The following is a 25,840-nucleotide window of genomic DNA, read 5'->3' as shown; positions in this document are numbered from 1 at the left end:
CAGTCAGACGAAAAGTTTTTTCTGTGGGCGAGCAGCGGCAGTCAGACGCGCCAGCGTTCACTCAGCCTGGAATAACTCAAATAAAAAGAAAAGTCAATCTTGAAAATGGCTTCAGCAGTATACCTGCAACCAAATTTATTTCTTCTCCTTCAGCCATTGTAGGTTGCCAAAACAGCTATTAAATCAACACAATATATTTGGTTATGCAGCTCGCTACCGATACAGTATGTATGTATGAATCTTTTAATGGATGCTCTCTGTGCACATGTACTGTATATAAAGCCATACAAATAAAAAAATGTGACGTCACGTCTGGAACGCCCCTGACCTAAAAAGCGACACACAATGCATTTTGGGTACTTTGTTTGGTCTGAAAACATCGTGTTGATCCGTGTTGATGGCGAAATTAGAAGGAAAACACATAAATAACGCAATGGTGAATCGTGTATTGCACTACTATTTGATACTAGTTGACACAAATTCCCAGCATAAAAATCATCCCATTTCCAACGGAGCTTGGGCACCATCTTGTGCATTTTCTGAGACGCTACATCGGAGTCCTGACGGCTCGAATTGATCCGGAACGACTTCTTTAATCGATTGCAAACATTGATGACCTTTTTCAGAATGTATCTGTAAATATCAGCAATATTAAAAAAAATAAACCCCTTTCTGATATGTTCAATCAAATCATAGACCCCCAAAATATATTTTTAAGTATATCTTCTTTTCCTTTCGGCTTTTCCCTTCAAGTAGTCGTATATGCAGAGTCAAAACTGTTAACTCTGGCAGTTGTACTATTTTTGGTATTTTTGAATAAAAATAAAAAAAGCCGAGCGATCTGCTGAGACAACTGTCATGTTCTGCGTTGACCAACAAATCAGAGCATTTGTTCTTGATGACGTCATAAAGGCCAAATTAGCTTTAAATCCAATCAAGTAAAAGAAACTCACGTTGCCACATCAACTTCAATTGTGCTGGAAAATGTTTGTGATATATTTGGAGAAGATTAGAGATAAAAAAAAAAAATGTTATGGGATTTTAAAAAAATGATAACAAAAGAGATTTAGTCCGAGCAGTGGACACTAGATGTCGCTACTGTTGTGTCTGGGTGTTGTGCGAGCCGGATATCACGTGACCCCGACGTGCGCGTCACGTTCGGGGACGCGCACGCCGGTGGAGGCGGGACGTGATCTTGCAGTCAGACTTGTGTGTGCTGTCCCTTTAAGGTTGCAAGGATTTGGGAGTGACGCGGATATGAAACCTAGTTGAGTTTATCCTTCTTTCCTTCGCTATGAAAAATATTTGGACGAACTAGACGAACGGCTGTCAGTTGGCCCTAATTAGCCAATTATGTTACTGTTTTACGTGACTTGTTGAAGGACGCGAGCGACGCTGTGGAAGCGCGACGACGGGCAGAAAGTGTTCCTCCGCCCGCCTTTGGGGGGGATTATACTCGAAGAACTTTGGAGAAGTTCTTTGTATTCAGGGCGACCGATAGGGCTTGGCCAGCGGGCTCAACATGGACTGGGGCACTGAGCTTTGGGTGAGTCACTGCCGAATAAGCAACATGTCCGCGAGGACTCTTTACTTGTTTTTGTGTTGTTTCGTTCGCTGCTATGTTGCTTTTAATCCCTCGGTGTGGTGCGTTCAATGTGTCTACGGGTGGCCGACTTCGTCCACGTTTGCACGATCACGCGTACTTTATTTAATCCGTTAGGTGAAAAAAATCGTGTCGGTTCTGGGATGTCGAACTCAGGAGGTCGTGCAGGTTGTCCCTCATGTTCGGTTGGAACAGCATTCGCAGTGTGATTCCACATCAAGGTTGTCACGTCATCTCTTTCATCATGTTCTACACTTAAAAGCTACTCCGTGCATGCACCTACACGGTGTCCCGCAGGGTTTACGTTGCAGCCACCGGGAATACCGTGTTGTTTCCTTGTTGACAGTTGGCTTCCGTAGCGATGAAACCGCATGCTCAGTATTATTTTGATTTAAAAACAAGCTTTATTTCAACAAGATTCAAATGTAAATCGCATTCATGTGCGTTCACTATTTGGTGTCCCAGATGACGTTAACAATGGCGGAAGTTACGTGCTCGTAAATGAGTTGTTCAAGAATTATTGTAATGTTGGGCGAGTTGACATTCTACTTGCTGTTTTGCGTTTTTATAGAAGACAATGAAACAATTGCATCGAAAGGTCAATTCACAAAACCGATTGTGCACTGTGCTGCTTTTGAATGTCTTGAACAAATTGGAAACTGGCCCCACTGTTCGTTCGTTTGTAAACCATTGTGAAATATTGATATAATGTACAAAGTAAGTTAACTGCTATATAATGAAACACGCAAATCTGTGGTTTGTTTCATGACATGGAAAAACGTGGATTTCTATGACCCACTGAATTTACGGAGACACTATAAATAAGTCACCAAAATGTAGGGATGTGACAAAAATGTTCTATAATAATTCATCACACTGTTTCTAATACCATATTAAAGTGCATTTAAATAGCTTTCAAATGATGTATAGATTATGGTTCTATGACAAATAATAAGGAAATAATGGCATTTTTGAAATATGAGGGGATTTTCTTTACAGTTTAAACTATCATAACTTTCTTAATTTTTGGCAAATCTTAACGAGTAAGGTACCATTGGAAAGCTTTTTAAATTCTAAACAAGAACAGAAATGAATGTAGACAGATTTTCATCAGAAATCAAAAATGGCTGTCACTGAATACTAGGAAAGAAAATTGCGAGCTCTAGAAATATATATGCTAATTCTTCTTTTTGCTTGAAACTTAGCAGTTATGGAGAAACATATATATTCTACCACTTCTATGAGTTATAAAAATGCAAATTACTCACTTTTATAAACTGTAGTGTTAGCAAAAAGAGCGTAAACTTCAATCAATGTTTTTTTCTTGTTGTCGTATTCGGAAATTTCAAGAATCAGCGTGGAGGGAAACGTGTAATACGTCATCATAAACTGCATCGCTTAGAAAATCCCATGAAAAACAATTACGTACTTTACAAAAATGCTATGATATATGACTGCGAGTACAGAGTGCGCTTGGTTCACTGGACAGAAACAATCGCGGTGGAATATAGGTCACTGTAGCGTACTTACCAAATGTACAGATATACGTATCTATAAAAAAAAACGGCTGACGACCAAATTAATTGTTCAGCCCTACAATATATTGACCCCATTATGTAACAATTAGGGAAGTGGAGAGAGGGATTCTTGCTGAATATAAGTGAAAGCCGTGAGTGGATACGTGCATAGCTGTCATAGAAGTTTAAAAGTAAGTTCACCGCTGTTAGACTCAAAAATTAAACACACCTAGCCCCGAAGTGTATTTTGTTCAGTTGCTTCTGTCGATTCGGCATGGGCTCAATGCAATCTACTGGCAAGCAGTCCGTCGTGCAACCAGTTTTTCTTTTGAAGTCATGTGGGTCAATTCACACGGCGTCAACAAAATAGTCATGGTGGTTTGCTCCGTCTGGTTTGTTCGCCTTGGCCACCCGGGGGCATAAAAAAACAGACAAACGAATATACTGTTCCTTCAAGCGCCTGAATCCCTCTCTCAGTTTATCAGTATGATATTAATATTGTCTGTTCCACATAGAGGATAAAGAACCAATGGGAGTATTGTTGTCCTTATGTGTTGCGTTCATAAAAATTGAAATCCGTAGCTTCAGTGCATCAAGCATTGCGATTTAGCGTTAGCGGTTAACTTCCATTGAAAGGCTCAGTTATGTGGTTGTTTTAATCACATCAGTTGTCATTCTCTTTGTTTTCGTGTTCAATTTGACAGTAAACGTGAATTGGGCGCGGCGATTAAAAAGCTCAAAACCGTTGTGAAGAATGTGTCACTCATTGTTTCACACTGCTGATTCTACATTTTTATACTAATTGAATGTATTAATAAACAATGAAAGCATTTTTGTGTTTTATTTACTTGTAATTTACACTTTTGTAACACATTATTTCAAAACGCGCTACAGAGTCGCGAGTATGAAAATCGGATTTATGATTTCTGAAACTTAACATGTATGTTATTTATCTGGCTATCTAGCTAGCTATCTGGCTATATAGCTGGCAACTGAGCTGGCTATCTATTTGCTGTCTATTAGCCAGCTAGCTGACTATCTAGCAAGCTGTCTATTAGCTATCTAGCTAGCTATTTAGCCTGCTATCGAGCTAGCTATCTAGCTAGCTTTCTATCTATTTGAGTTATTCCGGGTTGAGGGAACGCTGGCGCATGTGCCGCTGCTCACCCACAGAAAAAAAACTTATCCTATGACTGTAAAGTGACCATGAGCGTTTTGGAAGGTGCTTATAAATGAAATTTATTATTATTATTATTATTATTATTCTTATTATTATTATTATTATTACAATAAAGTCTCGTTATATCAATATTCTCGGGAGTCGGAAAAAATATAGATATAACCGGACTATCGATATATCCGATCCTGCGGCATGTACATTTTCTCCTTGCGTTGATAGAAATAGTATCATAATAAGCAGTACTATCGATATAACCGATATCTATATAACGAGACTTTACTGTATTATTATTATTATTATTATTATTATTATTATTATTATTATTATTATTCTGAAGTTGAGTCACTGGCACCATACAACCCTTGTAACTGAATTCTGCGCTCACAAGTCAGAGCGAAAAAATAATAAAAGAAAACAATACAATTAGCAGAACGATATCAAAATCAGAAAACCTTTATTCGTCCCACAATGGGGAAATTTGCAGTCCACAGCAGCAATTTGAAAGGGGGATGGGGTGGGGGTGAGGGGTGAAAGGATAGAAAAACAAGATAGTCTAAGCATAGTAAAATAAAAATGTTAACTGTATACTGTAAATGTGCAAAACCGTTTCATAAAAAATGTACATAGTGCAAATAGCAAGACAGGCATATTAATATGTAGCTGTATTGCATCATAGATCATATCTTGAAAACAGCGCAATCACTTTTTATATCATGTTTCCATTTCCGATTCAACAGGGCCACAAAGCATTCAATAGGCACAGTTTCTCTTGCCCCTTTTTAAAAAAAATACCGTTATTTTCCACACTTAGTCCGCAAAGTGCATTCTTTCAGTTAGCGGTCACGTAATTGGTTCCGTCAGCATCAACTCGCTTTTGCAATTGGCAGCTTGTTTGACAACGCCGCAATGGGCCGAACAAATAGTAAGCGCATACGTGACGTCATGGAGGCAACTTGTGCATGCACATTCTCTAACAGCCTGAATCGCATTCAAGAGATAAAGAGTGGGAGGCCGCAGCCTCATTTCTGGACTCCCCCCCCCTACCCCGTCCTCGGCCACATTTCCCGTCCCGTTTTCTGTTCTGCTAGTTTATGCAACAGCCTAATTAGTTTTTCCCTGCTTTGATTGGATGGGGGGTGCGGCAGTGTTCTTTACTCCCACCGAGTTACAGTATTCTCTGGCACCTGATGTTTTTGGTGGGTTTGGCAATTCATTACAGTGAGTGTTAATTATTTGTGATTTTAATATTATTTTTGATTCAGAGTCAGGGTTGGTCCATCTGGCCAGCGTCTAATGCCTGTTAATTGTGCCTTGCTGAGAGGTTATAACAGTGTGATTATTGGTGCGATCCATTAGCTTGTCTATGATATTTTGCATTGTGTTTTAGCATTAAGCTAGTAAGCAGTCCTAAATCACAATGCTCGTAGTAGTTTGTCATTTTTCACTGAGGATAAAGAATATATTGGATTGGATTAGCTTTTATTAGTATTGTAGCGGAGTAATTTTCATTTCACAGCAGCAAAGTGATGAAAGGAAGTAAAAAAAAATACATGAGCCGCTGTAAAGGCAGTCACTCTCGCGGCGCCGTCTTGAAGTCGAAACAAAAAAAAAATACCCCAAATAACAAATATTGTGGCTCAACACAAAAACAGTCATTCAATCTTAAGCGCTTTCTACACCTTCCTTGTGGTATGAAGCAGTTCTTGATGAAAGAGGAGATGATCAAAACGTCCTTTTCACCAATAGAACAGCGATATCATGGTGAAATGTGCATGTCATCTACAAGCTAAACGTTGAAAGCAAACACGAAGCTGTAGCATCCATTGACAAAAAGACACCGTCTCACATCTCCGCTTCAATTCCAAGCCGCGAAAGTTCCACATACGCTTCAGCACTCAGCAGGCTGCTTAAGTCATGCAGACTGTCCAACAACACCGACTTTTCCGCTGAACAAAGCGGAGTTGCGAAAATGCTGCCCATTACGGGTGCAAAAAAAAGCATAATCGCCCCATAGCTGTCCAGCGATGACAGTCAAATGGCACTGACATTCATCCCAAATCAAAAACAGTGCTGGCATATTTATGCTGCCGAAACGGCCCAACCACTCAGCAGAGTCTCCTCTATGATGAAGGTAGTGGCCAAAAATTCTGAAAAACAATCCATATCCATTTCACACGACGTACAACAACTCAAAGTGACAAAAAACATTTGCTGACGGCTGCCTACTCGGTTGCCATCATGTACTTCTTTCCCGTGGGTATGATTTATGCCCATGGGTATTGTTATATTTTTTGTCAGCATGTGTGACCATGTTGGGATTAGCTTGACTTTTTTTTAGTTTTATCCTACAAGACTATATATTTTTTATACTAATCAGTCTGTAGAGTTTCCTAATGACAAGAATCAATTCACTAGGGAACAAGAAAACCGGTTTCGAAGAATAACTATGAAGTCAACCGTTGCGTTGCACCGCGGAGGTTTCCCCCCCTGTCACCGGTTCTATGAATGTTTACCTCGACAGTCACTTGTTTGGCATCTGTCCACTGATCTCATTTAATCCCGCTGCTATTTAAAGGCGCTCGGTGTGCAAAACCAGTGCGACGGCTTGCTCTAACATACTCGTGAGCGCTCAGGGGGGCTTTAGCGATACGAAGCGTCGCGTCTTGATCAGTTGACTTGTCAAAATAAGTTTTGTACTCGAGGATCAAACAATTATAATCAATGCAAAGTCATGAGATTATGGATCAATGTGGGCTAATCGCCCTTCGGGAATGAACTCTGAGTGATGTCATCAATGGGGTGATTTGCCCGAATTGCGGAGACTCGTATCGTTTTGCTGTAGAGTACTCTCATATTTGTGTCAATCTTTGTATTTTTTATTTAGTAACGTGATTTTTCTGACTTTTTTTATCTTGTGCTTGCTCTTGCAAGTGATATTTCACGTTAATGTTTTTGGTCAGTGGATAAATGCTAAGTTTTGAAATAAGTCCAAAATTATGTTTATTTTCAATGTCATTCAAAATAATTTGTGATAGTTTTCCCCCCAACATTGCTCAGTGCAAAATACAACTTATTTTGTCACATTTTTCTGAAGTGGAACGCATTAATGCCATTTCCATTCATTTCAATGTGGAATGATGATTTGGGTCCCGGTCGTCGAGTGGTTAGCACGCCGGCTTCACAGTGCAGAGGTCGTGAGTTTAAGACCTGGTCCGACCTCCCAGTGTGGAGTTTGCATGTTCTCCCCGGGCCCGCGTGGGTTTTCTACAGGTACTCTGGTTTCCTCCCACATTTCAAAAATATATATGGCTGATTGAAAAATTCTCCAAATTGTCCCTCGGTGTGAGGGGGAATTGTTGGTTGTCTCTATGAAGTGGTTTGAAAAGGGGATTTTTGAAGTAAATCGGAACTTTTGACGTGTAAAGATGCACCCTTGTTTTCCCAGAAATATTCCCGAACAGCCTAATTACTTGGACCATGAATAAATAGCACCACGTGTTGATGTTTCATGCTGATAGCTTCGGGCCGATCGGTCAGCTGACACACAAAAAAAATGGGCATTAACGGATCATCCTCACGGGTCTTTTTTTTTCCATTTTCATTTTTAGGGCCTTTGAATAAACGTCAGATGACCTTTTTTGTTTTTACACCAGTCTTGAACTTTTTACTCTTATTCTGTAATGAGTCCAAATGTCAACTGCGGAAGGGTGGAGAACGGCTTGGCCTAACTTGTCAGGGTCTCCCCGCCCTCCATTCAATTTCCTGCTCAATCAAATCATGCAGCGCAAATGAAGCCCGGGGGGGGGGCATTAACTATCTCGTCACCCACCCGTGATCGGCTTGTCTGAGCGTGCCCACCCTTTAATAATGGAACTACACTTCCACTGTTTGTTATTGTCATGCGTCATTAATCTCATCACAGTAATGGAATGATAATTTTTTTGCTGCTGTGAAATGTAAATTTCTCCACTGCGAGACTAATAAAGGCAAATCCAATCCAATAATACAATGAGTTTACTAAGGTCACGGTAAGTGTCTTGGTTGTGTTTTTGTGGACACCAATACACCTCCGGTAACGACCACTCGGGGCTCAGTCTGATTTTTAAGAAGCTAGGCCATGTTTGGTTGTGGCCTGAGCAACTATGATGTTATTTTCAGTTGACAGCAAGAGGCAAAATGGCCGCCTGAAAACGGCCGCCTGAAAATAGCCGCCTGAAAATGCCCGCCTCAAAATGACCGCCTCATACTCCACAAATATACAGTAAAGTCTCGTTATATCGATATCGGATATATCGATAGTCCCGGTTATATCGATATTTTTTCGGACTCCCTTGAATATCGATATAACGAGACTTTACTGTAATTTTAAACAGAAGTTAAGATTATGTAAAACATATTCTAGAGAAAACCATCGGTCTTTTATTTTGTATTTATTTTTTTAAGCTTTTTAATAAATAGCTCCTTCTTCATCAAGTTTTCCAGTGCTAAAATCATTCAGAAAAATATAAAACAAAAAGTTAAAGACATCATTAAAAGAATTTTCAAACGGTTGCCCCAGTTTTAAATTGATCTTTTATCATCTCAAGATTTTTTTTTTAAGTTGATGACTGAAATCCCAGATTTGTTTTTCTTTAGTAACACATTTTTATCATTATACGAGTACACACATATCGATGAAAATGTTTCTTCATCTGTCATCTGCACTTCTTTGAAGGTGTCGGACGTTTTGCTTCTTATCCAAGAGGCTTTGTCAGCCTCTGGTAGTTTCGGCCCTATATATATCCCTACCGTCGAGACGTGGCGGTGCCAGCCTCTGCTATGATTGGTCCCTGCTCTCAGGTTGGGGGGAGCAGAGGACTACTCCCTGCGGCTACACTGATTACTTCTATTGTCCTGACTGATAACTTCTATTGTCCTGCTTGAGTATCAGGTCTCCGACTGGCCTGATTGCCCCATTTGCTCTGGTATTACCTCATCCGCATAACTAAGCCTATGTTGCCTAAGAAATCTGTTGTACAAACGATCCAAATTGAACCTCACCCCACCATGGCGATTTAGTGAATGATTTTGCTGTTTTATGAAAATAGCTTCTTTTACTCCCCTTGCAAACCATCTATTTTCTTTTCGCTAATATTTTAACCTCATTGTCGTCAAATGAGTGGTTGCTAGCTTTTAGGTGCATATGTACTGCTGATTGAGGCCCACTAGTATCATCCCTGCGATGTTGATAGTGTTTTTTTTTAGAATTTGTTTAGTCTCCCCAATGTATCGCTCCTTACAATTTTCATTTTTACAATGTATTGAATACACTTTGTTTTTCATTTGGCAGCCTATCTTTTGGATGCACTAATTTTTGCCTTACATACATTATAATAATGCTATCTAATTTACATTGTTAATTATGTTTTGTATTATTCAACTATTAACATCCAGACCTTTCCTCCCTCACATGATTCCTTTGTGTCCTAGCGACTTGGGCAACATCGACGGTATCAACGTTCCAAGTGACCAAATATGGTTACTTTTTCTATCAACGGCAACTATTTAGACATCGGGAATGCTTCCGTTCAGAACGACTCGAGCATGTGCTGGAATGAGTTTTGGCTCGACATGTGGCCATGAAGCTACAAATTGGCGCGTTTCACTATAACAACGATACTTTGCACCATGCGGTGGGAATGTCTACCGTGCAACATGAAAGCAAGATTCTTGACCGCATTCCAGCCGGCGTAGCATTATCTCAACATGATTCACATCCTGCCGTGCCTTCTTTTCCCTAATCAGTCCCTCGTGCTCTGTTTAATTTAATGTTTATTCATTTTACTTTCTGTTTTTTCAGGACCGATGTGACGTCATCGAGAAGCACACGCACTCCGGGATAGAGCTGGTGGAGAAGTATGTGAAATTTGTGAAGGAGAGAACTGAGATTGAGCAGAACTATGCCAAGCAGCTGAGGTGGGCCTTGTCCTTTTCTAAATCATTGGTTCTAAGATTGTGGGTGTGTGTGTGTTTGCGTCCGTGTGTGTGTGTGTGTGTGTGTGTGTTCACTTCTGAAAAGGGCTGTTTATGGCATGTTTGTCTAGTCTCATGACTCTTATCGGAACACAGTGGCCTCATTCTCCAGCTGCAGTCCCACTGCTCCCCTCCTTATGCTCGCTGCTCCCACTCGCTGAGGAAGTGGGAGCAGACAGGCACATGACACACAGGATATGGTTGGAGGAAGAGCAGCACCAGGACGTTTTTTTTAATGGTATACTGCGGTTGTTGTGAGCCATTGATGACTTTCTGCATGATGTCATTCGGCTTTTACTTTCGTTGACCCCAAATGTCCAAGGCACTGTACAGACGTATTGGAATGTATGTCTGTGGTTTTGAGTAATGTGTTTTATGCACTGTAAGGTGCAGCTAAAAGCCTTAATTTCTTTTCAAAAGCTGGCCATGCGCCTCATCCCGTGCGCCTTATGCATGGAAAAAGTTTTGAAATATGTGCGGCTTATAATGCGGTGCATCTTATATATGGAAAACTTGATAAATATGTCATTCATTGAAGGCGCACCTTATAATTCGGGGCGATTTACAGTCCCGAAAATACTGTATGTTGTTAGCGCCACTCTGAAAATTTTCCATGTGAAACATTTGATAATGAATAGAAAAAAAACGCTATGAAGATTTCTTCACATTGCTGTTATCTAGCTATCTCACTACCTAGCTATCTATTTTGATGGCGAGATAGCTATCTAGTTAGCTATCTATCTCGCTAGCTATTTATTTAGCCATTTATTTATCTAGCTATTATTTAGCTATCTATCTAGCTATATATCTATTTATTTAGATAGCTATCTAGCTATCTATTTAGCTATCTATGTATTTAGCTAACTGTCTATTTATTTAGGTATCTATTTAGCTATCTGTCTAGTTAACTATCTAGCTAGCTAGCTATTTATTTAGCCATCTATTTAGCTATCTATTTAACTATCTATTTAGCTATCTATCTATTTAGCTATCTAGCTATTTAATTATCTATCTATTTATTTAGCTATTTAAAAAATAAAACATACTGCAATGTGTCCTTGAGAGCTTTGAAAGCCGCTTATAAATGAAATGTATTATTATTATTTATTATTATTTATTTAGCTATTTCAGTAATTAATGTTGTTATGGCTTTTTTTCTTTTCTCAGGAACCTCTCAAAGAAATTTAATCTAAAACGGATCAGCAAAGATGAGCCAGATAGCAGGTGAGCCAATACACTAGCAACAACAAAAAAAACACCAGAAAAACAACATCAGGTCCGTTTCAAATGTCACACGCTCAGTGTGGTCCAACAACGCATTCCACTACAATAGCTCAATTATTATTATATTATTATTACATATGCACTTTGTGGATTGCGCTTAATGAAAAATGTGATTTCAAATTTTGCCTGCTAAACTGACACACACAGTGATATAGAATATGTACTATATAACTGTAACTTTCTGTCATGAGTTGGAACGCGGACCTAAGCCACCGCAAAGCTCTTTTTCACTACTTCCCCTTCAGCATGCACTGCGTTTTCTTATCTGAAACTGCCCTCGCTGTGTTCCTGATCCCCCTTTTCCTCCCCCCGGCAACGGTCAGGCTCACCAGCTACCAGTCGTTTATGGACATCTTGAACGAGATGAACGACTACGCCGGCCAGAGGGAGCTGGTGGCCGAGAACATGCTGACGAACATTTGCGCCGACCTCACCAAGTACCTGCAGGAGCTCAAGCAGGAGCGAAAGTCGGTGAGTTGAGAAGGCGGCATGCGGGAATCAGTGTCAATTCAACTTGTGGTCGTCTTCAGGATATTTGGCGGGAAAGGCGAGTGTGTTCAAGTCTCATCTTGTGCTCAGATGGTCATTTTGCGATCATATACGAAATAGGACTCTGGTAGCTTGTCTTGCTGGGGTCGTGGGCAAAAGTACGAATACAGTGAACCCTCGTTTATCCTGGGAGATACGGTCCAAAAATAGCCCGCGATAGCTGAAATCCGCAAAGTACAATGTAGTCAGGTTTTTTTTTTACAGTGCCAAACTGCACATCCTGCAGAATGAAACACCTCTTTTTTAATAGTTTAAAGAACGGTGTTGTGAAACAATATTTTGCTGCTGCGCCTATTCATCCTGACTCTACTGCGCTGTAGCGTTTTTTTTATACTGAAGGAGTCTTTCTCCGAGAGAAGAACATTGTTATCGGTAGTTGTTGGCACTCTTTCTTTCTTTTGTCTTTTTTTGGGAGAATAGCGAACAGCTCATCAGAATGCTCCATGCGCTGTTCAAAGCCAGTGTGTTTGATTTTATTCTGCTTTGTTTGCAGTGTTGTGTGCAATGTTGTACTTTGTAAAAATAAATAAATAAATATTAAAAGTTTTTTTTCCCCCTGAAAAAAAAAAATCCCCAATGCACTGAAGCCGCGATAAGTGAACCGCGAAGTAGCGAGGGATCACTGTACACACCTAATCGATTCATGAAGCAATCAAAGTGATTGATTCAATTCTTGGGTGAGTTATTGACAATAGAACGCTTTTCCATAAAAATCACGCGTGGATGAGAACCACGTCAAAGCCATGTTCGTTCGTTCATTCATTCATTCATTCATTTGTTTATATTTGTTTCTTTGTGATTAAGAAAGTAAATATATTTGGCAAACCCATGGCAGTCGATATTGGGGGGGGGGGCGTTTGACTTGCGTCGCGGTGATTTGGACATGGTGGCGTCTCTCGTAGCGGAGTCATTCATTCCTTGGCTCCGTCTCATCGGATTATCAGACTGACAGCAGACGAGACGTCTCAGGCAGAGACACTGGCATTTGTCCCTTTCCATTGTTATTCAATTTTTTTTTTCTATTGCGTTGTCACTATTGACCCTGCGCTTACAGCCAACCGTGTCACATGAACTCTGCCCCCGCAACGCCCCAACACTTCCTTCCTACCTCGCTGATTCTATTTTTATAACTGTCTGCAGTATCTGATGGAGGCCAAAAAGGCCCAGCAGGCATTGGAGAGCACCAACAAGCAACTCGAAACTGTAAGTGAACCAGCAGTCGAAATGACATGACGTCCGGAAGTCAATCGAGAAAATGAATAATTCTCAAAAAATATTATTATATTGTAAAAATATTATATGATTACATTAAAATGATTTTTGAAAAATTCGATATTGAACACCTTTATATATTTGTTAACTCATTCGGTGCCATTCCTGAATTTATTCAGGATAGGAAGAGTGGAGCGCCGTTCTCGAATTTGTTCGGGTTTTGGTTTTTCTTGCAGGTGTGCCGATAAAGCGCTGGTCAGACCTCTGGCAATATTTTTCCCTTCCACGAGGGGGAAGCATTTGCCTTTTGTCCATGCTAGTGCTTTGTTATAGCTTCACCATCAAGTGCTATATAAACCAATATGTATTGTATTGTATTGTATTGTATTTTGTACAGCCTCCCCCATTTCAAGACCCATGATATCTCCAGACCTATGTAATTTAGGAATGACCTCTTTTTCTGGTGAAAGTAGAGTGTCTCATGAATGTTTATGTAATCCTAAAACTAAATATTCTATGGGTCCTTCAATTTGAGTGAAAATGACAAAAACCCTGGCACTGGAATGGATAATTTTTCTGCTCATCGTCTGGCAGTGAATGAGTGAAGCATTGTTTAACTGAACATAAATAGTACAGAAATATAACAATACTCAGAGGCATGTTGTCTTTATCCTCTGCAAAGAACCAACAAAAAAACCTTTTTTGATAACAACAAATGACTTTTGAATGCATACTACAACCTCAACAAAGGCTCAGTCTAGATCAAGGGTGTCTAAACTTTTTGCAAAGGTCGCCATTTTAAATTGGGGGTTCATTCAGTCACTCATATACTAATGTGCAGTTCCTAATTGAGCCTCTAGATGGCAGCACTTAACACACAATTCTACATGCGGGCCAGATATTTGTGATTTTTTTTTTTGACGGAGGCTGTGGGCCGGATGAAAATTGACCATGGGCCGCATTTGGCCACCGGGCCGGACTTTGGACATTTGGTCTCGATAATAAAAAAAGGAAAATTGCAGTCTTCACTCCAGTCAGTGCATTTTTGAATCAACCATGCTCGCAATTTCTCACATTCGGTGCCGTCTTTCCAGAGTAAAAAACGCTTTGAGCGGGAATGGCGAGAAGCAGAGCGTGCGGCGCAGAGCGCGGAAAAGACGGATCAGGACATCAATGCCACCAAGGCGGATGTAGAAAAGGTGAAAATGAGGGAGGGACGTTGCATTTTAAGCGCCATGAATTGAATTTCCATTGTCAATTTTTCTGTGTCTTCTTTGTTTCCCTTCTCGGAAAAGGCCAAACAACACGCTCACATGCGAGCGCACACCGCCGAAGAGTGCAAGAACGATTATGCCGCCCAGCTTCAAAAGTTCAACAAGGAACAGAAGCAGTTCTATTTCACCGATATGCCGCTCATCTTTAATGTAAGTCATTTATAAGACAAAAGGATTTAGATTAGAGTCGATTTGTAGTAAAACGGCATGCGTGCGCTAGAAAATGCAAGAACTGGACGAGCGGCGAATGCGGAAGTTGGCGCAGGGCTACGTCTTGTTCTCCGACACGGAGAAGCAGGTGATGCCCATCATCGGAAAGTGCCTGGACGGGATCACGAAAGCCGGCACCAACGTCAATGAGAAAAATGTGAGTTGCGTACGATTTTTTTTATTTATTTGAAATGTACTGCTGAATATCAATCTGATCGTCTCGCGTACGTTGCGATTCAGGACACCTTGGTGGTCATCGAGCAGAACAAGTCAGGCTTCGAGCGTCCGGGCGATGTGGAATTCGAGGACTACAGTCAAGGCATCAATCGAGCGTCGTCGGATAGTAGCTTGGGGACGCCCAAAGGCTCCATTGACCTTTTGGGCAAAAACCGAGGCAAAAACTTTTGGCTTTTCAGCAAACGGTCAAAGGTAGGATTTTTGCATGTCATCAAATTCCGTGAGTGACTATATAACTGCATAAATTTGAATATCGTGCCAAACTCATTTATTTATTGCATTGCTGTAGTTCAATTGTAGTTCATGTGTGTCAGGGGAGATACTTCAGGGTGACCCAAAAAGATGCGTACCCATGAAAATTTCAATTGTGGCTTTGATTAAAATGCTATTTATTTCAAATTACAACCACGTATTATTCAGTTTATGGAAACCCAATCACCAGAGTTTCAACTATTTCTGTCAATTTTTAGTCAATTTATGGCTTTCCCAAGATGTGTTCCAAATGTCCACCATCCGGGAGAAAACATCGTTGCAGTGAGGGACTCAGTAGGGTGCATATTTTGGGTCACCCTACGGAAAGAGGACTGTGTAAAAGTGATTGACAACTTTGTCAGACGAGTACAGGTTTGCTTGCAACAAAATCACAAATGGGAAAGCCATAAATTGACTACTAAATGACAGAAATAGTTGAAACTCTGGCGAATGGTCTTCCATAAACTGAATAATGTATCGTTGTAATTTGTAATAAATAGCTTTTTAATCAAAGCCACAATTTAAATTTTCATGGGTATGCATCTTATTGGGTCACCCTGTTGGAGGGGTCATGCGACCCCTTCTACAGGATCAAAAACAGATGCAATGACTTGGGTAGGAATTGGGCTTTTGCTCTGTTTTTGAACGTAACTCCAGGGAAGAAAAAAAGCAAAATTCCCCATTCTGCAAATTTCCCCATTGTGGGACGAATATAGGTATTCTGATTCTGATTCTGATTCTGATTCTGATTCTGAAGAGCTTTGCTACGATATTCCAATTTATCGAGTTGCACCTGCAGATAGAAAACATGAATGCAGTAGCGCAACAGTCAACTAGCGGGTAGCTCCATGCATGGCGGGCCGAAACAGGACGGACTTTAAAGCTCCACAGCATGCATCTTTAATTAATTAACTCATTCACTGCCAGACATGTGCAAAAATGTGTCCGCTCCAGTGCCAGGGTTTTTGTCATTGTCACTTGATTTCCAGGACTCATAGAATATTGAGTTTTAGGACTACATAAATATTAAATGCAGCGTAAGAAGGCACTCTTCTTTCATCAGAAAGAAAGAGTTATTTCCTAAATTATAGGAGTCTGGATTTATGTGAGCTTGAAATGAGGGCAGCTGTTCAAAACACAATGCTCTACATACATATTGGTTTATCTAGCGCCTTAACAACAGCTGAAGCTGGAACAAAGCGCTAACGTGGAAAAAAAGGCCCTTAGAGGAAGGGAAATAACATTGCCAGAGATCTGTCCAGCGCTTTATCGGCACCCAAGCAAGAAAAAAAAAAAAACTAAACCTGAACTAATAAGGGAATGGCGCTCTGTCATATTTTCAAATCCTGAATACATTTGTGAATGGCTGTGAATGAGTTAATTAATTCATTTATTTGCTGTTAGACCCTATCACACCCCATGGAGGGTTTCTCGAACACCCACCTGCATGAGTGAGCCCCTACCCCTTCATCCCTTTCCCAGCCCTACCCGCTCACGGGTCAGCCGGCAGTCAAGCGTTGTGCTGCGCTTGTGCTTTCAGCAGCACAAGGCGCCGAACAACATTTCAGCCCCCCCACCCCCATCCACAAATACACTGCTTCCATTATCCTTGTGGCTACAATCACAAGCATTGTGAAGACAAGCCATTAATGTTATTTGCCCGGTCAGTAAAACGGGAATCGGGGTCAATTGCCGTTTTGAATTACTGCCAGAAAGTGCAAAAACATGCTTTTTGGTGTATAGTTAGTCTAACGTGCTACATTTGCTACCAAATATACAAAAAAATTGTACCAAAAAAATGAGTTGGCATTGACCCGCTAATACGCATGACCGCCACCTACAGCAGTGGAGTGGAACTGCATCGCGTTGCAGATATTTTCTAAATTATCTGCAAAGGCCCATGAGGAGTCGCTCACTCCTAAAAGGTGTTCAGCCGCTCACATGAGTAGTCAACCACTACGTGCCCACCCCTCCATTCCTTTTTCATTCATCACATTAAATTACCCCCCGCCCCCTTCTCTATTCCTTGTTTTGCTTGTTCAACGCCGCTCTACTCCTCAGCATGTCTTCCCGGATTGCGCTCGGCCATGTGTGTGCGTGCGTGTGTTCAGTCAGGCTGTCCCAATCAGGCTTCACATGCTTGATGACTAGCAGACTCGCTTGAAGGGACTTGGAGCCATGAGAGCACCAACCCCTCCTTTCCTGTTCGTAGTCTCAAGGGAAACGGGCACCTCCACTTCAAGCGTTTGACTTTTCAGACTCTGGAATGCCAATAATAGTTTTTTTCGATTAAGATGGAGACTAAAGAGCATCCATGTTCAACACTCACTCATTTTTTTTTTGTTCACCAGATGAACGGCCACTTGTTCACTTTCAATCTGACGGCTATTGATTGATTGAGATTCTATTCTGACAGAATGTGGCTGTTCATATTGGAAATGCTGCCACCTACTGTTGTGAAACAAATGATTATTTTGTTCTGAATAGGATGATTAACAAAAAAACTACCGTAATTTCTGGACGACAGAGCGCACCTGATCACAAGCCTCACCCAGTACGTTTTTAAAGGAAAAACATTTTGTGCCTACATAAATCGCACCTGTCCAAGCCGCATGTTTATAAAGAAAGTCGGTACACAGAAAAAGTTTTCAAAGTCTTAATAATATACAGTGATACCTCGGTTTACGAACCCCTTGGCTTACGAAACTTTCGGTTTACGAATGTTAAATTTATGAAAATTTAACCCTGGCATACAAACTATTTTTTGGGATACACACGGAGCTGCCACAATGACTGATGTCGCTCACAACGAGCCCGTTCTCCTAACAACAAAATGGCAGCCGACTGGTTTTGTCCTCTATTCCCCGCCCCCAGTCTTCGGTTAAAGCCACGTGATTGGTCAAGAACGCAGCAGTGAGTGGAGTGGGGGGGGGGGGGGGGAGACAGGCTGACGAGAGAGAGAGTTATAAAATGGATCGAAAACAGTGAAATTTGGACTTGTTTCAACTTTGGACAGAGTGTAGACTGCAAGGTTAAAATATCCCATCAATCAGGCTCCACAAATAACCCGCACAAGACATCTGTACACTAGATGCAAAAAGCTATCAACCCAGCTTAATAGAACACAATTGATGAGGAACTAGGTGAAATTATCGCAGAGAAAGCACCTCCAAGGGATCATTCCTCAAGATGGTGAAAGATGAAGGCTACGTTCCTCATCAAGTGTTGAATGCTGATGATCATCAGCCATCAACGACCATCACAAAGGTCAATAAAACCACTTTATTATATAGTACAGTTTATTTCTTTAATTATAATACCATAGCACATTTATTATACATAAAATAAGGTACAGTAAAGTCTCGTTATATCGATATTCAAGGGAGTCCGAAAAAATATCGATTGAACCGGGACTATCGATATATCCGACCCTGTTTGCATGTAATTTTCTCCGTGCGTGCATAGAAATAGTATCGATATAACCGGGACTATCGATATATCCGATATCGATATAACGACACTTTACTGTATAGTGTATGTAGTTTTAAGGATTAGAAAATTACAAAGTAGAACATTATGTTTTATGGGGACCTTGGAACGGATTATTCTCATTTTAATGGTTTCCTATGGGAAATTAATTTTTGCGATACACACATTTCACTTTACACACTCCGTCTGGGAACCAATTAAGTTCGTAAGCAAAGGTATCACTGTACACCAAACCTGAAGCTCAATATTGTGTATTTCCAATGAACCAAATGTTAAAGAAGCAAAATTAAAAAAAATATGAAATGACAGAATGAAGGTGAATTCAGCCCCTGGTGGTAACTGAGTGTAACTGCAACTGTTGGACTGCTGCTTCTGCTTAGTTGGGGTGCTTCTTTCTTTCTTGTTCTATTTTTTTTTCTTTTTATTTTATTTTTTTTCAAAATATGTTTGGAGCCCAAAAGGCCTCGTGCGTGCCTGCGTGTGTTTTCTGCCATGTCGTCGGGGCTCAATGTTGTCTTCTCTGCTTTGTGTTGTGCTTCCAAGTTGTTGACGGTGTCTTTTTCTTTCTCTTGTCATCCTTGTTTGTCTTTTTGACCCCTCCCCCCCTCATCTCGCCCACCTTTTGCCTCTTACCTTTTTCCTTCCTGCTGTACATCAACCCTCGCCTGCCTCATGATGTTCCCTCACTCCACGGCTTCTTACCAGCTCTCCCCTTCCACGCTCCCACCTTTTTTCACCCCTCCCGCCCCCTCGCCCGTTAATGGACCCCCCTCCCCCAAGTTTGGCCGGGACCCCCTGTCGTACTGTTTGAAGGAGATCAATAAGACAGTCAAACCCAGAATCTCGTCCTTCCGCACACTCAGGAGATCGGTGAGTCGCTCCCCGAAAGGAGAGGAGCTTTATTTAAAGCAGCGTTTTAGTTGAGTTTTGAGGTCTTTTCATGCTTTTTTTTTTTCAATGTGTGTCGTGTACATGATATAATGTAATGTTATTCGCATGGCACGCGCGGTGGATGCGATTTGCCCAGGGTAGCCATTTCTTTTGACAAGAACTTAAAAGTCTGTGTTCCAATACATATTCTTGCTTCCTTCCCCTTCAGAAGTTCACGCCACAGAGGATTCCGGTAATATGGGGGTGTATTCATGGCGCGGTTTATGTGAGGATGGTGAATCAAGCGGCCACTTTCCCCATGCAAATGCTCTAATTAATTAAAAATTTAAGAACAAATCTGACTCAAATGCTCAAGGGCAAACCACAGTAGCGGGCATACTTATATCATTTTTATTGATTTGCATTGAAAAGGTGGTCACTTGTTGGTGGATGAGAGGAGACATAGTTGGTCACGTTCAAGAACAATTATAAGATTTTTAAAATTGTATTTTATTTATTTTTATTTTTTTGAGTCCAGGGTAACAAAGGCAACAAGTAGTTTTTTTGAGGTTGAGCGCACTATTGGGCATGACAAGAAAATATTGCTGATGACTTGAAATTCTGTTTCAAATGTACAGCAAAAGAGGATTAGGGCCACACTGCAAATAAAGTGTTGAAGTTGTAATGTCATATATATGTGTATATGTGTGTATATATGTATGTGTCTAAATGTGTATATATATATATATATGTTTATATGTATGTTATATATATATATATATATATATATATATATATATATATATATATATATATATATATATATATATATATATATATATATATATATATATATATATATACTGTATACACACGTATATACGTATTTCCCCATTGTGGGATGATTAAAGGCTTTTTGATTTTGATTCGAATATGCACATATATATATACATATACACACATACATATACACTTAAATATATTCATATATATATATAAACACACTATGCATATACATATATACACATGTACACATATGCACATACATATATACATATATGCACATATATATTTAAAGTATCTTATAGTTTACTTCCCCCCCCCCCCCCCCCCCCCCCCCCCCCCAGTGTGACCCTAAGACGTGACCAACTGTGGCTAAATGAACTTTCTCTGCTTGTGTGGGAGGGCAAAGTGAATTGAACTCAACAGCGAGACTTGTTTTTGGTTTTTTTTTCCTCCCCATCTTCCTTTCGGGGCTTATTTCTTACCGTACATTTCAAACGACCTTCAGGTCTGATTTTCCTCTGACCTTTTCGCAGCCCGCGGTCACCGAAGACTTCACCCACCTCCCTCCGGAGCAGCGCAGGAAGAGGCTGCACGAGAAATTGGAGGAAACCGGACGAAAGTTACAGAAGGAAATAGATCAGAGGTTCGTGTGTGTGTGTGTGTGTGTGTGTGTGTGTCCATTCATCTCCATTAGAGCCTCCCAAGTGGTTTGAAGTGGATGGAGTATTCGCGGCGTTGTGACACAATGGCATTGTGTGGGTGAAACTCCTTAAAATTCCCTTTCTCTCTGTGTCTGTCTGTCAGTGAGGCCTTGGGGAAGATGAAAAGTGTTTATGAGAAAAATCCTGATTTGGGAGATGCCGCCAGCCTCGCACCCCAAATCAATCAGACCAACCTGAATATCGAACGGCTCAGGGGGGAACAAAACAAGTATGAGGTAATGCTAACTTCCGGCCTCTATTTTGCCCCGTAATAGACCCGACCGACCGCGCTGTGAATTATTCATTTGTGACCGTCAAGTATTTGGGAGTAGGCCATTGAGAGAGAGGCAATGAAGCCTTTTTGGTTTGAAGGGAGCAGGTGCAACGTCGTTCACCCGCAGGAGTCGAGTAGCCATTCCGTGATCACGGTGGCGTCGCGAATCAACTTGATAACGACACTCCTTGTCTAACGTATAAGGGCTTTTTTTTTGTGGTTTTAACTACTACCTAAAAATAATAATAATACGGAAATTAAATCACTCTGCCATTGAGTCATTAAATAGTACACCTCAAATAAATGCCTCCTTTGTAACAGATCGGATGTGGCAATTGTTAAGCTGACATTTATGTCTGTGCTTAAAGACAAAGTGAGTGATGCAGACTAGTAGAATACAGATTAATGCCTTATATTCCGGAAAATAGGGTAATTTGAACACTTTCCTTTTGTTTTAGATTGAGGGCAGAAAATAGCAACATGCTACTTGAAAATACACTGCGCTTGTCTCCTAAAACAATAATTATTATTAGTTATAATATATAATTATAAAATTATTGAAAATTATATGTAAAAAATAAATATATAATATATAATAATATATAAAAACAATATATAATAATAAATGGGGCAATCAGGCCAGTCGTAGACCCCATACTCAGGCAGGACAATAGAAGTAAACAGTGTAGCCGCAGGGAGTAGACCTCTGCTCCCCCCAACCTGAGAGCAGGGACCAATCATAGCAGAGTCTGGCACCGCCACGTCTGGACAGTAGGGATATATATATAGGGCCGAAACTATCAGCAAAAGACTTTAGTTCGCTGACGAAGCCTTTTGGATAAGAAGCGAAACGTCTGACACCTTCAAAGAAGTACAGATGACGGCTGAAGAAACCTTTTCAGCGATGGACCACTCCTGTACGACTGAGAGCTTACACAGACGTACTTAAATAAATGTTGTTTTTTAGGGGGTGGGGTGTGTATCCTCTGAGAACCCTACTATTAACTGTTGTGTTGAATTCTCCAGACGTGGCTGGCTGAAGCAGGAGGTCGAGGAGACACGCCGCGATACAAATCTCACTCCTTCAACAACAGCGACGCTCACGAAGCCCTCAGGTCACTTGCACCTTCCTCACATCGGTGTTGTGTCCCCTCGCGATTTCCCTTACGCTCCTGTGTGGCTATGTGTGTGTGTGTGTGTGTGTTTGTGTGTGCGCTCAGCAGCCCGGATGGCGCTCAATCCGACGGAGGGACACCCGACGCCGCCTCCCAAGCTATCTACGCCGAGTTTGATGATGACTTTGAGGATGAAGAACTGGCAGCGCCTATCGGGAACTGCACCGCCATGTATAACTTTCCCGGTAGGTTGTTGGCATGGGTTTTTTTGCTATCCAGTGGTTGACTGATTAGTGCCTATTTATATGTCAGATTCAGCGGATGGATGGATGCATGGATGTTTTGGTGAATGTGCTGTTGTTGGAAGGAATCGAGTAATCTAGGAAATAATCGAGGGAGGAATCGAGTAATCTAGGAATAAATATAGGAACAAATAAAGGAATCGAGGAAGGAATGAAGGACTCTAGGAAGGACTCTAGGCAGGAATCTAGAAAACTAGGATGGAATCTATGAAGGAATTTAGGAATCTAGGAAGGAATCTACAAAGGAATGTAGGACTCGAGGAAGGAATCTAGGAAGGAATCTAGAAAGAATCGAGAAAGAATCTACAAAGGAATCTACAAAGGAATCTACAAAGGAATGTAGGAATCTAGAAAGGAATCTACAAAGGAATCTGCAAAAGAATGAAGGAATCTATGAATCTAGGGAGGAATCTTGAAGGAATCTATGAATCTAGGGAGGAATCTTGGAAGGAATCTAGAGAGAATCAAGGGAATCTACAAAGGAATGTGGGAATCTATGAAGCTAGGAAGGATTCTAGGAATCGAGGAAGGAATCTGGAAGGAATCTTGGAATATAGGAAGGAATCTAGGAAGAATCTAGGAAGGAATCTAGGACTATAAGAAGGAATCTAGGAATATAAGAAGGAATCTAGGAAGATAGCAAGGAATCTATGACACTAGGGAGGAATCTAGGAATATAAGAAGGAAGATAGGAAGGAATCTGTGAAGGAATCTATGACTCTAGGAAGGAATCTAGGAAGGAATCTAGAAAGAATCTAGGAAGGAATCTAGGAATATTGGAAGGAATCTCGGAATCTGGGAATCTAGGAAGGGGTCTCGGAATATAGGAAGGAATCTAGGAATATAGGAAGGAATCTCATGGCATACCGCTTAGGGATGGACGAGTCAACCACTGATAATGACCCCTCCCCCCCCCCCCAAAAAAAAAAAAACAACAACAACACATTTTTGGTCTATTATAAAACTTTGTCAGAATATTAGATTATTAAATCTCTGACAACAAGCTTCACAATAAGATTGGTATTTGGGCAACATTATCTTTACATCCAGTCAAATGTCAGATTTTCAGAATAAAAGACATCATTAAAAAGCTTCAATAATAATACAGTAAAGTCTCGTTATATCGATAGTACTGCTTATTACGATACTATTTCTATGAACGCAAGGAGAAAATTTACATGCCGCAGGATCGGATATATAGATAGTCCGGTTATATCGATATTTTTTCCGACTCCCGAGAATATCGAGATAACGAGACTTTACTGTAATAATCAAAAATGTCGGATTTAAAAAAATTTTTTTTATCAATAAGTAACTTTTATGGAAATACATGTAAGACATTTTGGAAGACGAAGAGTATTGTGGTTGGGGGGGGGGGGGGGGCAATAATTTGTAAATCAATGTTGCTAATCAAGCCTGCCGCCACATTTGCAGGCGCCAGCGAAGGCACCATCGCCATGCAAGAAGGAGAAGTGCTGGCTGTGGTGGAGGAAGACAAAGGCGACGGTTGGACACGCGTCCGCAGGAGCAACGGGGACGAAGGCTACATCCCCACGTCCTACGTCTCCATCTCCATCCGTAAATGACCCACCACACGAGAGCAAAGAGAACAAGAAGAGGACTCCCTCCAAGAAAGTAAAAAAAAGAAAAAAAAGATAGAAAAATACATTTGTTCAGCAGTTCATCCCTATGGGAAGCCTTCGCAAAGATGCGACAGCCAACGGGCAGGACCAGAAAGCGGATCGAGCGACTCGGGCGGGGTGATGGGGGGTTGGCTTTTAGAAGTATAGTCCCGAATTAGCAAAAGCACGGTGCTAACAATTGTGTTTCACGCGGTTTGCCATTTAGGAAAAACACAGCGTTTGTTTTTCGATTGAGTTCTCAGCGTCTCGGTACAAGAAACACGCAAGTGGCTACGAATGGAATATTGGAACTTTTTATTGTGTGAGAAAAGAACGGAAGTGACAGAACATCGCGGACGGATCGCCTTCGTCCAATCTGAAAAGCAAAGAAATAGTCCCTTTGCTGTGTTTTTCTACTCCATGTAATTTATTACAGTTGTTTGTGTATTTTAATGTTCCGCTTTGAATTTAGTAGTTTTATTATTTTTTTTTTTTTATTTTGAAATGACCTTGCACACATAGCGGACAAAGTAGTCACAAAAGGGAGCAGATGCAAAGCAAGTGACTCTTGTATTTATGTAAGATACACAGCATTGACCACTATTGTCTTATTTAACCTTTCAAGTTAAGTTTTTTTTTTTTTTTTTTTAATAGCGTGACAGATAAGTTAAAGACGCTAATTATTTTTAGTGTGTTGCTCTTAATTGTCTTCGTACATTTTTTTTGTTTGTTTTAAACTACATTTTGGAGGAAGCATTTGTCTCGGGTGCCTTTCAGGTAAGAATCATCATCAGCATTATTCTTCTGTGTGACTATTCACTTTTTTTTGCATTAAAGATATTCTTGTTCAGAACTAAATAAATAAGGAGCACATTTCAAGGTTAAATGTGTCATTCATACGTTAATGTAATTGATATCAATGTCACGTGATATTAGCGATATTTTAAAAAAAATGGATGTCAGGTATTTTTACACTGCTGTATTAAAATAAGTTAAATACACATTTATATTGAAGCAGTTTTGACATCTCTCGCTAGATGGCACTGTTGTATCGTTCCCCAGTCGGTCATGCTGTAGTTGTACATCTGTCGTCTCTTTGCTTGTTAGTTTTTTTTCCATACAGGACGTACATTTGCATACCTCATTAGAATCGCAGTCATTGAAATGGAATTATGATGAGGAATTTCTTAGATATGATGAGGGGGGGGGTCTCATTAGCTGCCTGATAAGCATAGCTGCCAAGAAAATGAATGACTGGACGATCATGAGAAGACTTTTAAAGTCGATGTTTGTGTGTAGGTCTGTGCGTGTGTTTAAAACAATTGACACAGTGTAAAAAATTAATACAAAA

The 25,840-nt window shown here is 40.6% G+C and overlaps 1 protein-coding gene across 7 annotated transcripts; it reads left to right on the top strand.

The window, feature by feature from the left end:
• The first annotated feature begins 1,200 nt into the window (after positions 1-1,200).
• trip10a (thyroid hormone receptor interactor 10a) lies at positions 1,201-25,364 on the top strand. 7 transcript variants are annotated; one of them, XM_089018845.1, is made up of 16 exons: positions 1,202-1,546; positions 10,140-10,255; positions 11,480-11,536; positions 11,920-12,067; positions 13,286-13,348; positions 14,452-14,556; positions 14,653-14,781; positions 14,852-14,998; positions 15,082-15,270; positions 19,525-19,689; positions 19,919-19,942; positions 21,009-21,118; positions 21,280-21,412; positions 22,477-22,565; positions 22,674-22,810; positions 24,302-25,364. In XM_089018845.1, the coding sequence occupies exons 1-16, from the start codon at positions 1,523-1,525 to the stop codon at positions 24,451-24,453; spliced, it is 1,788 nt and encodes a 595-aa protein (XP_088874971.1). In that variant the 5' UTR covers positions 1,202-1,522; the 3' UTR covers positions 24,454-25,364. The 7 variants fall into 7 exon arrangements, with proteins under 7 accessions (XP_088874967.1, XP_088874968.1, XP_088874971.1 ...); XM_089018843.1 differs by having other exon boundaries at positions 22,671-22,810; XM_089018841.1 differs by having other exon boundaries at positions 1,201-1,546; positions 22,477-22,810.
• Positions 25,365-25,840: the final 476 nt, after the last annotated feature.

Source organism: Hippocampus bargibanti, linkage group LG17, assembly GCF_051943395.1.
Source record: "Hippocampus bargibanti isolate YZ-2025 linkage group LG17, ASM5194339v1, whole genome shotgun sequence".
Taxonomy (NCBI): Eukaryota; Metazoa; Chordata; class Actinopteri; order Syngnathiformes; family Syngnathidae; genus Hippocampus; species Hippocampus bargibanti.
The sequence above is the reverse complement of the archived record's forward strand: the minus strand, read 5'-3'. Positions and strand labels throughout refer to the sequence as shown.